This window comes from Hypanus sabinus, chromosome 14, assembly GCF_030144855.1.
Source record: "Hypanus sabinus isolate sHypSab1 chromosome 14, sHypSab1.hap1, whole genome shotgun sequence".
Taxonomy (NCBI): domain Eukaryota; kingdom Metazoa; phylum Chordata; class Chondrichthyes; order Myliobatiformes; family Dasyatidae; genus Hypanus; species Hypanus sabinus.
Genome location: NC_082719.1, coordinates 96,363,013 through 96,378,806, shown reverse-complemented (window position 1 = coordinate 96,378,806; position 15,794 = coordinate 96,363,013). Strand labels below are relative to the sequence as shown.

General features: G+C 36.8%; 1 protein-coding gene across 1 annotated transcript in view; it reads right to left on the bottom strand.

Annotated features, from left to right (window-relative positions):
• The window catches only part of atp8b1 (ATPase phospholipid transporting 8B1), a 179,668-nt gene that overhangs the window by 9,387 nt on the left and 154,487 nt on the right, over positions 1-15,794 (bottom strand). The window contains exons 22-25 of the mRNA XM_059989680.1: positions 13,746-14,028; positions 9,662-9,885; positions 1,080-1,163; positions 738-983 (exon numbers count right to left, since the gene is read on the bottom strand). Coding sequence (XP_059845663.1) covers positions 738-983; positions 1,080-1,163; positions 9,662-9,885; positions 13,746-14,028 — 837 coding nt within the window. The remainder of the gene's footprint in view (positions 1-737; positions 984-1,079; positions 1,164-9,661; positions 9,886-13,745; positions 14,029-15,794) is intronic.

Below are 15,794 nucleotides of genomic sequence, written 5' to 3'. Positions count from 1 at the left end.
AACATGAAGATAATCCAAAAATTAACAAACTCTAAAATGGGGTGCAAGATTATAATTTACTTAAGAGGTCCACACTGGTGTATCAGGACACAACATGATGTGATATCATGTTACAGGTGAGGGAGGAGGTTCCAAGGTGTGTACATTTTCCTTTGCTGTTATCAGTCAGAGCTACAAACAAGATACGTTTGGCCTTGGCAGCCTTGGGCAAGGGTGGAAAGGAATTAAAAAGAAAGGCAATGCTCAGTGAAACCCAGGATGACACAGTAGTACAACAGTGAGCGTAAGGCTTTACAGTGTCACGGACCGAGGTTCAATTACCACTGCTGTCTGTAAGGAGTTTGTACTCTCTTTCTGTGACCATGTGGGTTTCTTCCAGGTGTTCTGGTTTCCTCACACTTTCCAAAGACGTATCAATCAGGGTTAGTAAGTTGAGGGCATGCAAATGTTGGAAGCTTGGCAGCACTCGTGGGCTGCCCCCAGCACATCCTCAGACTGTGGGGGCTGTTGATGCAAGCATTTCATGTTTCAATGTAAATGTGACAAATAAAAAGATCTTATCTTTAAATAATTTCTACTGGAAATCATGCAGAATGAAGAAAGGATATTGAAGATGACCTCACATTCTCAAATGCTGCTACCACTGTTGAGGAATTCAAGGGCAATTGCACTTCAGATCATACCAAGACTATGTACCTTTGAAAGACAGTGGAAGAAATCAAGAAGCATCTACTTACCTGGAAATTAACAGCTATAATTAGAGAGGAGGCTGTGGTGACTGCAAACGACTGGTAATCTGTTGGTGCTTCACCATCTTGACCCATTGTTTGAAGGAAGGCTCCGTATGGTACAAAGAAAATGATCATGGATACAATAATACCATGAAGCAAGCTGAGAAAGAACTTCGTAAAATTGAAGTACGAGCCTTTTTGCCCCGGTATATAAAGCCTCGGAAACCGAAGACTCAATTTATCGGTGACATCCTAAAGAGGGGAAAACCGAGTTAAATAGAAAACTGTAATTGAAATCAATAAAGATGCACAAATCACACTGGTATTGAACACTTGGATGGAACATACCTGATCAAGCACCCCGACCACCAACACTGGAAGACTGGAGTACAGAACGTTGTATAGTGTGATAAACCAATTCTCATAAGCAGTCTGTGCATGAGAAGACAAAGGAAATATGAGATTTATTTACCACTCTAAAACACAACTTCTGCCAGAAACATAAGAAGAAATTAAATGTCTATTTCAGTGCATAAAAATAAACTTAGAAAAACTTAAATTTACAAATTTGAACATCATTTAGTCTGTGCATGGAACACTTAGCAACTACTGAAAATGAAAAATCTATTTTCTACAAGCATAAAAATTCAACACAAAAGTCTATGTCACCATATACTATCCTGAGATTCATTTTCTTGCATGAATTCACAACAGATCAAAAAATACGATGAAATCAGTGAAAAACTACACCCAAAGACCGACAAACAAGCTATGCCTGTCAATGCCTTGAGTGGATTGAAGCCCTATACAGCATGACCATTCCTACTCAATGAATGACACCAATATTTAAATAGTCCTTGATTCCAGTACAGACATTGCCACAGCAAGCCACTAGATGGATAAGTTAGGAGTTAACATGTTGGGCAGTAGGGCACTGAGGAGAGTGGTAGAACAGAGGGATCTGGGAATGCAGATCCATAGTTCCTTGAAAGTGGCATCACAGGTAGATAGGAGTTGTAAGGAGATCTTTTGGCACATTGGCCTTCATATATCAAAGTACTGAGTACAGCAGTTGAGATGCTATTTCAATGTTGTGTAAGACATTGGTGAGGTCAAATCCAGAGCATTGTGTGCAGTTCTGTTCACCTACCTACAGGAACAATATCAATAAGACTGAAAGAGTGTAGAGAAAATTTGCTGGAACTTGAGGACCTGAGTTACAGGAAAGGATTGAGTCAGTTAGGATTTTATTCCTAGAGTAATATGCACAGAATGCTGGAGGAACATTCAGCAGCGATGGAAATGAAAAATCTGGCAGAGGATGAAATGTCAGACTGATCCATGACAGTGTGTAACAGTATCACTGGAGATTTGAGAGTGGTATACAAAATTATGAAGAGTACAGATACGGTAAATGCAAGCAGGCTTTTCCCCACTGAGATCAGGTGAGACTATAACTAGAGGTTATAGGTTAAGGATGAACGGTGAAAAAATTAAGTGGAACCTAAAGGGGAACTTCTTCACTCAGAGGACGGTGAGAGTGTCGAATGAGCTGCCAGCAGAAGTGGTGAATTTAAAAAGCAAACACGAGGAAATCTGCAGATGCTGGACATTCAAACAACAACACACACAAAGTGCTGGTAGAACACAGCAGGCCAGGCAGCAACTATAGGGAGAAGTGCTGTATATCAAAAAGTTGAAGGGCTGAAGGAATTATAGATGGGGAGCAGCGAGAGAGGGTTTCACTGAACTCCTGTCAAAGAGAATATTTAAACTTCTTCAGTGTAGGTATCACTGGCAGAGGCTTCGCAGTAGTGAATTTAAAGAGCAAACATGAGGAAATCCGCAGATGCTGGAAATTCAAACAGCAACACACACAAAATGCTGGTAGAACACAGCAGGCCGGGGGGCGGAGTTTCAAGATGGCGACGTAGACATCTGCCTTCGGGCACTCCTCATTTTTTAAACTATAATCACCCTTTAATCAAATCTTTTCATACTTAATTACATGGGTTGATACTCACAATTTACTTCTTTTTTAAAATAATACTTTATTTAATCTTTTCAAACTTAAGATGTCTGTATCTAAGAAATCGTCTAAAGACCCTCCATCTCTTGAGGCAATCTCCAGTCTTCTGGATACTAAACTGGATACTAAATTTGCAAGTCTGGAAAATAAGCTTACTGCGAAAATGTCTGAGCTTGAAGAAGTCGTTAGATCGTTTGATACCAAGCTTCAATCGCAGGCAGCAGATATTGAACGGCATGAAGAAAAGTTTGCGGCTCTTGACAAGTTAATTTGTGAAAAAATACGTACTATTGAAACTTTGGAGTAGGTTACGGTCGACCGTTAAAATAGTGGAGCAGAGTAAGTTTAAAATCACCGATCTTGAAAACTGATCTCGCAGACAAAACTTGCGAATTATCGGATTTCCCAAAAATGTTGAGTCTGGTGACTTAACTGAATATTTCTCTAACTTTTTGTGGGAAATTATTGGTGAGGACGCTTTGCGAGCTAAACCTACTATTGATCGTGCCCACAGAGTTTCGAGATTTTCGATCTCAAGAGATAAGCCACGAGCTGTGATTGTTCGCCTCCATTATCCTCGGGAGAAAGAGCTTTTAATCCGATTAGCTCGTCAGAAAGGTATGATTTCTCACAGAAACAACAAGTTTCGTATTGTTGAAGATTATTCATTTGATGTGATGAAGGCGAGAATCGCTTTTAAACCAGTGATGGCAGAGATTCATTCGATTGGACTTAAACAAGCTTTAAGATACCCAGCGAATCTCAGAATTACGTTGAGTGACAACAGTCAGCGCTTCTTTAATACTCCGGAAGAAGCGAAGAAATTCGTCGAAGAATCTCGGTCTTCTAGTACAAGTTGAACTATGTGTTATGTTGAAGAATTTTTGGAGAGAAGATGCCATTTCGTTTTGGGCTTTAACTTATGAAGCTGCGGTATAGCTTTTTACTTTGGTCTGTAGACCTGGTTTTTTTTTATTATCATGGTTTATAGATGCTCTTCTAATTTTACTATAAAGTTTTTTTTTCTTAATTTTTTTCTTCTGAATTGGATATACATGTTAATACTCTGTAATAATGATTTATTTTTTAAGATGTCGTTTCTTCTTCCCATAAGACTTTGCTTTCCGTAAGCATTTATTTGCTTGTACTTGAAAATGGGACGAATGTTTTGGATTTTTGGACTTTTTTTTATATATTGTAGTGATTATTGAATCCTTTTTTAATCCTTTTTTGATGATCTTTTTTTAATAGATTGGTGAATTTACACTTATATTCTGTAATATGGTTTTTTCAAAATGTCGTTTCTTCTTCCCATAAGTCTTTGTTTTTGAAATGTCATTTTCTTGTATCTGAATATGGAATCTTTTTTTAAAGGCATATTACACTATTTTAAACTTTAATGTTTATCCTTTTTTATTAATGTTCTTTTGCTTTATTATATTATTTTTTCATTTTGTTTGATATATTCTTTCTTTTTACAACCCTGTATTTATATCTGGGTGTTATATAGTCTTTTTTTTCTTTTCATGAAGTTGCCATCTTGAAAATGGGGGTAATATTAGTATTAGTTTGTGCGCCTGCCGCTTGGCTTTTTTTCGTGGGGTTGGGGAAGGGGGGTAGGGATCTTTTTTCACGCTTTTGCTTTTTATTTTTTTGCTTTTAGTTTATGGGCCGACTTTAGATTATTAATATTGTTGAAGTGTCATGTTCTCCGGTTGCTCCTGAATCATTTTTCCTTCTTCCTGAATTATGGGTTATGTATCTTTTTAACCTTTTATGATATATACAATTAGTATTGGCATGATGGATAAGTCTATTAATTTTATCTCTTGGAATACTAATGGTTTAAATCATCCGATTAAACGTAAAAAAATATTTAAAGTATTCCATAGACTAAATGCTAATATTATTTTTGTACAGGAGACCCATATTAGGAGGGAGGATAATCAACGCTTTTTTAGGTTCTGGAAGGGTCAACAATTTCACTCGAATTGTACCGCCAAAATTAGGGGCGTGTCTATTTTTATAGACCCCTCAATTTCGTTTACACATCATGAAATTATTTCTGATCCACAGGGCAGATTTTTGTTGATAACTGCTTACTTTTTAATCGAAAAGTGGCTCTAGTTAATATTTATGCTCCAAACTTTGACTGCCCTGAATTTTTTAAATGTTTATTTACTTCCCTCCCTAATTTAAATGAATATATGCTGATAATGGGTGGAGATTTCAACTGTTGTCTGAATCCTTTGATGGATAGATCTAAACCTATTCGAATTCTTCCAAATAGATCAGCCTTACTTATTAATCCCTTTATGGTTGATTCGGGAATTACTGAAATATGGAGGTTTTTGAACCCTAAAGATAAAGAATTTTTGTTTTTTTCACATGTTTATCACAGTTATTCTAGAATTGATTATTTCCTTATTGATAATCGTTTATTAACAGATGTTACTGATTGTAAATATGACTCTATTGCCATTTCGGATCATGCACCTTTGAAGTTATCTATCAAGATTTCGGACTCTTTCAATAATACTAGATCTTGGAGACTTAATGCTACTTTGCTTCAAGATCCAGAATTTATTACCTTCATAAAACAGCAAATTGACTTGTTTTTTTCAACAAACTATACTGAAGAGATTGACAGAGGAATACTTTGGGACTCTTTTAAGGCTTTTATCCGTGGACAAATTATCTCATATTCCGTCAGTAAAAGAAAACAAAGATATTTAGATATTGCTTTATTAGTGGATAAAATTAAAGAAATTGATAAGATTTATTCTGTGACTCCTACCAAAGAACTCTATAAGAAGAGAGTTGAGCTTCAAATGGAACATAGTTTATTATTATCTTCTTCAATTGAGAATCAATTAATTAAGACTAGGGCTCAATTTTATATTCATAGTGATCGAACTCGTAAATTGTTAGCTAACCAATTAAAAGCTATTTTGACTAAGCGACAAATAATTAAAATTCGTAAACAAGATGGTAATCTGACTACTGATCATAAAGAAATTAATAATACTTTCCAAGATTTTTATAAATCTTCATATCAATCAGAATTTGATGGCGATCTATCCATGATGGATAATTTTTTTTAACAATTTGAATATTCCTAAACTGACAGATGAAGATCGGAGCTTGTTCGATGCTCCTATTTCTATGGCTGAAATAGGTGAGGCTGTCTCATCAATGAACCCAGGGAAAGCTCCTGGTCCTGATGGTTATATTATAGAATTTTTTAAAAACTTTTTCTTCTTTGCTTTCCCCTTGGTTATGTGAAATCATTAATGATGCATTTACTAAGAAGGGACTACCCCAGTCTTTTTATGAAGCTACTATCTCTCTAATTCTTAAAAAAGTTAAGGATCCTACTCTATGTGCATCTTATCGCCCTATATCGCTATTAAATGTAGACTCTAAGATTCTTACAAAAATTTTAGCTATTAGATTAGAAAAGTTACTATCACAAATTATTTCAGAAGACCAAACTGGTTTTATTAGGAACCGGTATTCCTTTTTTAATGTTGGAAAATTGATTAATATAATTTACACTTCTTCACCCACAACCTCAGAATGTGTTATTTCATTAGATGCTGAAAAAGCTTTTGATAGAGTTGAATGGATATATTTATTTAATGCCTTGAGAAATTTTAATTTAGTCCTAATTTTATATCATTGATTAAATTAATATATTATAAACTTGTAGCTTCTGTTCTTACAAATAATTACAGATCCTCTTTTTTTCAATTATCTCGTGGTATGAGACAAGGTTGTCCCTTAAGTCCTTTATTATTTAATATTGCATTAGAACCTTTAGCCATTGCTATTCGTGAATCCCCTACTATTTTTGGTATTACCCGTAATGAGAAGTTATACAAGTTATCACTTTATGCTGATGACTTGTTGTTATATATTTCTGATCCTTACAGGTCAATTCCCGCTATTTTATCCTTGTTGGTTCAATTTGGTAGTTTTTCTGGTTATAAACTAAACTTGGATAAGAGTGAATTATTCCCTTTAAATGCGCAAACTTTATTGAATGACAGGATACCATTTAAAGTTGTTACTGATAACTTTATTTATTTAGGTATAAAAATTACCAAGAAATATAAAGATTTATTCAGATTGAATTTTTTACCTATGCTTCATCAAATTCAACAACTTACTACAAGACGGTCTCCTTTATCCTTATCATTAGTTGGCCGGATTAATGCTATTAAAATGATGATTTTACCAAAAGTTTTATATTTATTTCAAGCCTTACCAATTTTTATTTCTAAATCTTTTTTTGATAACATTGATTCAAAAATTTCCTCATTTGTGTGGCAAAATAAAAACCCCAGGTAAAGTAAAAGGCAGTTACAAAAATCTAAAAAAGATGGTGGTTTAGCTTTACCTAACTTTAGATTTTACTATTGGGCGAATAATATTCGAAACTTAATATATTGGAAATTAGATTTGGATTCACCATTGTGCCCACAGTGGGTAAATTTAGAATGCAATGATGCACAAGGATATTCTCTATTCTCTGTTCTTGGTTCTTCTCTTCCTGCTGATTTAGTTAAATTCAATAAACAGATATCCAATCCTATTGTCAAACACACATTATGAATTTGGTTTCAATTTCGTAAGTTTTTTACTCTGAAAAACTTTGTTCTTGTTAGCCCTATCTTACTTAACTTCTTTTTTAAACCTTCTTTGACAGATCAAGCTTTTAGCATATGGAAAAGGAAAGGTATAAAATGTTTTCGAGATCTTTTTTCTGAAGGTAGTTTGATGTCTTTCGACCAACTTTCCAACAAATTTAAGTTACCTAAATCTAATTTTTTTAGATACTTACAAATCAGAAATTTTTTACATAAAGTTCTACCATCCTTCCCCAATTCAACTTTGATAGATTTTTCAGATATGATTTTTACCTTGAATCCTTGTCAGAAGGGATTAGTGGCTCTTATTTATAATATGATTATGAAGATACAACCAGAAATATCAGGTAGAATTAAACAAGAATGGGAAAAAGAACTTCAATATATCAACAGAAAAATGGGAAAAAATTCTACAAATGGTTAATTCTTCTTCTATATGTGCTAAACATGCTTTAATACAATTTAAGGTTGTACATAGAGCCCATATGTCTAAAGATAAGCTTGCTCGATTCTATTCTCATATTAATCCTCAATGTGACAGATGTCATTTAGATGTGGCCTCATTGACCCGCATGTTTTGGTCATGTCCCACTTTACATAACTATTGGAAGGACATATTTGCTACTATTTCCTCAATTTGGAATATTGATTTACAACCTCATTTTATTACTGCAATTTTTGGTATACCAAATGAGGATGGTAACCGGTTTTCCCCTTCAATTAGACGAATGATCGCCTTTGTAACATTAATGGCCAGAAGGTCTATATTACAAAATTGGAAAGAAGTAAATCCTCCTACCACGTTTCAGTGGTTCTCTCAAACTATTTCTTATTTGAGCTTAGAAAAAATTAGAAGCACTATTTTTGACTCATCAATTAAATTTGAAGAAACTTGGGGACCGTTCATTCGACATTTTCATATGAATTAATTTGGTTTCTTCCAGACCTTTTCTCTTTTTATTCTTGTTCTGGTATGGAGTTCCGGAGTTTTTGACACTATCATATACATATAAACTGTTATTATTGCCCATGTTAGTTTAGTTTAGGTTTAATTTTTTTTCATTATATATTCTTTTTTCTTGCATTTTTAATTTTTTTTTCTTTTGATGTTTATTCTTATTCTTTTTCATGTATAATTAATATAGGTTAGATTGATCAATGTACTATTTTTTTGCTGGTATTTTAATAAGATATTGTTATCTTATTACTAATTCAACTTTAAGTCTAATGCACTCATAACCTATTCAATATTACGATATGTTTTTTGTATATGAAATTCAATAAAAAGATTGAAAAAGAAAGAAAGAACACAGCAGGCCAGGCAGCATCTATAGGGAGAAACGCTGCTTCTCCCTATAGATGCTGCCTGGCCTGCTGTGTTCTACCAGTATTGGAGTATAAAACTATTATGGAGTATAAAACTTGTATTATTTGCTGTGTAACCAAAACTATGTCGTCAGTTTGCTATGCATGTACCCAAGATGAAATCCTAGGAATGTAGAAGACAATGGTGTGTTAATATATGTTAATGAGAGGTAGCTAAGAGATGTAGTCAGCTTTGAAACTTGCTATTTGCTATGCATGTACCCAATTTAGCAAGAGAATGAAATATTAAGAATGTAGAAGTCAATGTTGTGTTAATGGAAGGTAGCTAAAGAGATGTAGACTAGACCAGGATTTTGCTATAAAAAATGCCGTGTCCGAGGATTGTTGGGCAATCAGTGACTAGCTCAATGACTGTCTCAGCTTTGATTTGCGAATTAAACTTTAACCCTTCTTGAAGAATCTTCTGCGTCTCTTGGTCATTTGTGAGGCACGAGAAACCACGACACCAGCATTTTGTGTGAGAAGTGGTGAATGCTCATTTGATTTCAACATTTAAGAGAAATTTGGATAGGTACATGAATGGGAGAGGTATGGAAAGCTGTGGTCCAGGTGAATGTCAATGGGAGTGGGCAGAATAATAGTATGGCACGGACTCGATGGTCTGAAGCATCTGTTTCAGTGCTGAGGTGCTCTATGACCATAATAAATATTACATTGCTTAATTTTTTTGAAAGCTAAATAATCCTTTTCCTTTACCATTCTAACATATTTTTTCTGTTTAGTGAATCTTTCCAACTCTCGATATTGAGAGAGCTTTCTAACATTTGCCTTTACCCGGAGATTAAAAAAAATTAAAAACTTAACTATTACATTGCAGAATTTTTTTTCAAAAGAGTGTCAGGTTTTTAAAAAAATTCTTTTACCTGTGCGGAAAATCCATTGAAAAAGGAATACCAGAAATGAACTAAAGTAAATGCAAAGTTTTTGTAGAAGAAGTACTTTAAGAACTTGCACATGCGGATATAGGACCACCTTCCATGAACCAAGAGCAGTCGCTGTAGGAACCGGAACTGCCCAAAGGCATAGTCACTCGACATGACAGCTTGCATGCCTTCCTGGCCACTGATTCCCACTCCAATGTGAGCGGCTGCAGCATTAGATAAAGAAAACTCATTTCAAGCTTCTGGTAATTTACATATTTTAACAAATGATCAACATGCTCTCCGACCACTAAGTATTGGTGCATTAAGATCAAGGACCAACTTTATTCGCCATATACACTCAGTTGCAACTTTATTAGGTATACCTACTTGTTAATCAGCCAATCATGCGGCAGCAACTCAATCCATAGAGGCCTGCAGATATGGTCATGAGGTTCAGTGTTCTGACTAAATGTCAGAATTGGGGGGTGGGGGAATGTCATCTAAGTGACTTTGTGACTGTGGAATGATTATTGGTGCCAGATGGGATGGTCTGAGTATCTCAGAAACTATTGATCTTCTGGGATTTTCTAGAGTTTACAGAAAATAGTACAAAAACCTAAAAACATCCAGTGCACAGCAGTTCTATGGGCAAAAATACCTTGTTAAAGACAGAACTCAGAGGAGAATGGCCAGATTGGTTCAAGATGACAAGAAGGTGACAATCGCTTAAAGAACCGCATGTTACAACAGTGATGTGCAGAGTATTTCTGAACGAACAGCATGTTGAACCTTAAAGCGGATGAGCTATAGCAGCAGCAGACCACGGAAAGACATTCTGTGGGCTACTTTATTAAATGAAGGACACACCTAATAAGTGGCCATGGAGTGTATATTTATATGTATTAGGAATTTTCTAATATATTAATGTGTTGGATAGGGTGTAACATGCAACAAAAATCAAAGTAAGAATCAGGTTTAACATCACTGGCATATGTTGTGAAACTTGTTGTTTTGTGAGAGCAGTATAGTGCAAAACATCATAACAAAAGCCATAAATTACAATTAAAAAAATATATATGTCTTTATATAAATTTAATTAAATAATTAGTGCAAAAAGAGAGGGAACCAAAAATAACATTCAATAATTATAAAGAATAAGGAATTATATAAAAATAAAGTCAGAAGTTAAAGTACACATATGGAATAAAATGTGCATAAACACATAAATACCTGCATGGATTTACAGTGTGAACAGCATTATAAAAAGTGGTTTACAGTGTAGTGTGGTGACGGGTTAATAGAGGGGCTTCGGGTGGTGAACTAGAATGGTTGATCAGATTAACTGCCTGGAGGAAGAAAATTTTAAGATGGTGTGTTTTTATTTTAATAGCCCTGTGGGGCTTTGCAGAAGGGACTTTTTAGAAAAGGCAGTTTGCTGGTTGGGTTTGTCTGCAATGAGTTTTCTTGCCCATTACTTTTTCCTGGACACATACAAGACTTGCAGTGTTGATAAACTGCAGCCAGTGGGCTTTTCTGCCAACTTGACAGTTCACTTGAAGTTTTTGTGCATTGTCAGAGGATGTTAACCAATCCAGACAGTAATGACAGATAAGAGGATGCTCTCTATATCTGATAAAAATACTCAAGTTGCATACTTTTGATAACAGATCTTTCTAGACCAGTGAAGCTGTGCTGCCCAATTACACACGTGACCAAGTAATCTTGGACTATGGAAGGAAACCAGAGCACCCTGAAGGAGCCCACATAATCATGGGGAGAACAAAGAAACTCCTCACAGACAGTGATGGAATACCTTTGTGTTGTATAAATTCATAATATTTAAGTGAAAGATTAAAATCTACTGCTACCAACTCCGGAAAAATGAATTGTATAAACTAGATGATATCCAGTTAAAACTGTATGTTCGCTTCTATGGATTCCACTGATATAAAATGCTATTGAAATGCGCAGTGTGTGTGCCATGCCATTCTGTCCCATACCCTTGACCTCATGGAGATGGCATCCATTAAAGTAATGAGCATGGTTTCCATTGCATCACAATCTGGTGTGGAAAGGCCAATGCACAGGATTGAAAAAAGCTGCAAAGGTTTGTAATCTCAGCCAGCTCCATCATGGGCACTAACCTCCCCAGCAGCCAGCACAGCTCCAGAAGGCGATGCCTCAAAAACATAGCATCCAGCATTAAGGAGCCTCACCATCCAGGACACGCCCTCTTCTCATTACTACAATCAGAGAGGTGGTGTAGGAGCCTGAAGACCCACCCACACTTTAGAAACATCATCTACCATTCTGCCATCAGATTTTTGAATGATCCATGAGCCTACGATACTAGCTTGCTAGTTTTGTTCTCTTTCTGTACTATCTATAATGTAAATAGGCATCCGTTAGTCTCATGAGACCATGGATTTGCACCTTGGAAGGTTTTTCCGGGGTGCAGGCCTGGGCAAGGTTGTATGGGAGACCGGCAGTTGCCCAAGCTGCAAGCCTTCCCCTCTCCACACCACCGATGTTGTCCAAGGGAAGGGCACTAGGTCCCAAGCAGCTTGGCACTAGTGTTGTCACAGAACAATGTGTTGTTAAGTGCCTTGCTCAAACACGCTGCCTCAACTGAGGCTCGAACCAGTGACCTTCAGGTTACTAGTCCGATGCCTTGTCCACCAGGCCATGCGCCAACAACCTGAATCTGATTTTTGTGAATTTGGGGGAAGCAAATCCTCCTAGGGCAGTGGAACGTAGAACAGAAAGTAATACCCAGGACATTGGTTCTGCAGGGCATCTTTGGTCTTTTAAAAAGAGGTAGAACTGCAAAGATTTTAAAAGCTAATTTTGTGAGGTGAAATAATTGAGGAGATTACAAGCCAGTCAAATAGCAGATCTTCAAAACAGCTAGTCACATTGAAGCCAAAATGGACAATGTAGTTTGCACCCAATCTAAAAAGGACAAAAATTAGGTTTCTGATTCACAACACAATTTACAAAAATGCTAAGATGAGGGGGCATAATGTAAAAGAGACTGGAGGAAAGTATAGGGGAATGTCAGAGGCAAGTGTTTTTTTTAAAGAGAGGAGTGGTTGCCTGGAATAGCCTCTTTGGAGAGGCTGATACATTAGGTTCATTTAAGAGTCTCTTAGATTGATCTTAGGGTAGGTTAAAAGGTCAGCACAATATCTTAGACAGAAGAGTCTGTACTGTTCTATGCTCTGTTCTGCAGAATGTTCCCCCATTTTCTGAACGATGAGCAATTTTGCGTCAAATCTAATTTGAAACTGAGTCTAAAACAATGACACAAAGTATTTTGCAGCTGCTGGAAATCCAAAGCAACACACGCAAAATGCTGGAGGAACTCGGCAGGTCAGACAGCATCTGTGGAAATCAATAAACAGTCAACATTTCGGGCCAAGACCCTTCGTGAGGACTGGAAAGGAAGGGGGATGATGCCAGAATAAGGAGGTGGGGGAAGGGGAAGGAAAAGGTTTTAGAGGGTGAAGCCAGGTGGGTGGGGGAGGGGGGGAATGAAGTAAGAAGCTAAAACAATTATATAAATATAATTTTCTTTCCTTTTTTAAAAACCACTTTTTATAATGCTGTTTATATTGTAAATACAGGTATTTATTTATTTATTCACACTTTATTGAATACCTGTCCTTTAACCTATAACTTTATAAGTATAATTCTTTTCTTTATATTATTTTTGGTGAATGTTTTTTGTTACATGTTGTGCCTTGATGAACACACCACGGCAAACCGTTAATACATGTAAATGTATATGGTGAATTAAGTCAATCCTTGATTTTTCTTGGAATTCATATAACATGAAAGACATCAAGAAAAACATGACTAAAAATATTAGGTTAAAGTGAAAATAAAAGAAACCCATTTCAATTCATTGGGTAATGAATTGAGGCCAAATCATGGGGCATACAGTGGATTCTGGTTAATAAGGCCATTGGTTAATCCAGGCAACAACTTGCAACAGCACTCAAAGAACAAAAACTAATTGAGAAAATAGCTCGGTCTCAATGGCTTAATTCTACTCCTATGCCTATGGTCTTATTGCACTCACTTTTTATCATGTTAACATCATTAGCTCCATCTCCAATTGACAGAGTAATTGCTTTCTTGTATTTTTTCACCAAGTTGACAACCATGGCTTTCTGCTTCGGAGTGACACGGCAGCAGATTACAGAGGAGCACTGACATGCCAAATCCACAAAGTCTCTCTGTCTCTGTTCTTTAGCAGCTTCATTATTTTGATCCCTCTCCATTTGCATCTTCTTCTCATTCTCAGTTTTTGGTCGCTTGAACCACTTCTTTTTTCTTCTTTTCTTTTCTCTGAGAATTTCATTCTGGAAAAGAAACACAGGAAGAAATGTGGGAACTGGACTAATCACTCTGGCCAATCAAGCCTAATTATCCTTCCCGTAGCTAGTTAATCTGATCAACCTGAGGCAGCACACCCAAAACGCTGGAGGATCTCAGCAGGAACTCATTCAGGACTTGGCCTGAACCGTTGACTATCTAAGGAGGTATAAGGCACTCCTTCCCTCTGCTGGCCTTCAAGTCACCATTGGGCAAGGTGTAGCACATGCTTAGCCCACCCCCCCCCCTCAATCAGGGTCACATGAAGACCAATGATCCAATGGGAGCAAATCATGGATGGTCATATGAGCAGTAGGTGCACATCACAAGTCCTGGTTATGCAACATCTGATACCAGACAGACTATCTGTGAAGAGCACTGAATATGACTGGGGTCACCAGTCTTGTAAAAACGCAGCCCAAAAGGCGGCGAGGAAAATTACTTCTGTAGAAAAATTTGTCGAGAACATAATTACCCATGTCATACAACACGGTGCATAGTGGTGATGAACACCACATATTTTTAGTATGACTGAAGTAAAGTACTGGAGGGATGTCAGAGGTAAGTTTGTTACTCAGAGTGGTGGGCACATGGAACACCCTGCCAGTGGTGTAGTTGAGGCAGATACTTTCAGGACATTTAAGAAACTCTTAGACAGGCACTGGGTTTCCTCCTATGTGGTAGATTGTGTGGCAGGGTGGAGGAACGTCTCTACCAAATGAGGTGGAAGGCATTCCTTCCCTCTGCCAGCCTGCAAGGCTTGTCTTGGACAGGGCACTTGCTTAGCCCCCTGATCAGGGTCACATGAAGCCACGGGAGCAGGTGGTGGATGGTCATATGAGCAGCTGGTACAGATCACAAGTCCTGGTTATGTGACCACTGACGCCAGGCAGATAATCTCTGAAGAGCATTGATAAAGGTTGGGGTTACTCATCTTGTAAAGACTCTGCCCGCAGAAGGCAATGGCAAAGCACTTCTATAGAAAAATTTGCTGAGGACAATCATGATAACGGAGAGACCGTGATCGTCCACATCATGTGACACAGCATAGAAGGAATGAACGAATTAACACCATCCCCATTTCTTCTTGATTTCACTTGATTCACCTTAAAGGTGTGACACTCTCACGAAAACGATATTTTCTTATTAAACATACTCTGTATTTTAATATTACACCTTCCAGATAATTTTATTAAACATGCTTAATTATAAGAGCAAATCACATTCTGAATGTCGATACAACCAAATTTATTCTCTGTCTACCTCAATGCAGGATAATTCCTGTTGGAACTGGCATCTAATCTATTATCTTTCTTAAAGGTGGGTTAGAAATAACAAAACATTTCAATTTGGCCTGTAAATTATCCACATGATTTGGATAGACATGGACTGATTAAGAATCATCAGCATGGCTTCGTATATGGTAGGTCATCTCTAAGCAATCTCAGAGTTTTTTGAGGAAGTTACCAGGGAAGTTGACAAAGGCAAGGCAGTGGATGTTGACTAGATGGATTTTAGCCAGGCATTTTATAAGGTCCCACATGGGAGGTTGGTCAAGAAGGTTCAGTCGCTCGGCATTCAAGATGAGCTAGTAAATTGGATTAGACATTGGCTTGGTGAGGCCTAATTTGGAATATTGTGTGCAGTTTTGGTCACACATCTACAGGAAAGGTGTAAATAAGGCTGAAAGCGTACAGAGAAAATTTACGAGTATGTTGCCAGGTCCAAAGGACCTGAGTTATAAAGAAAGATT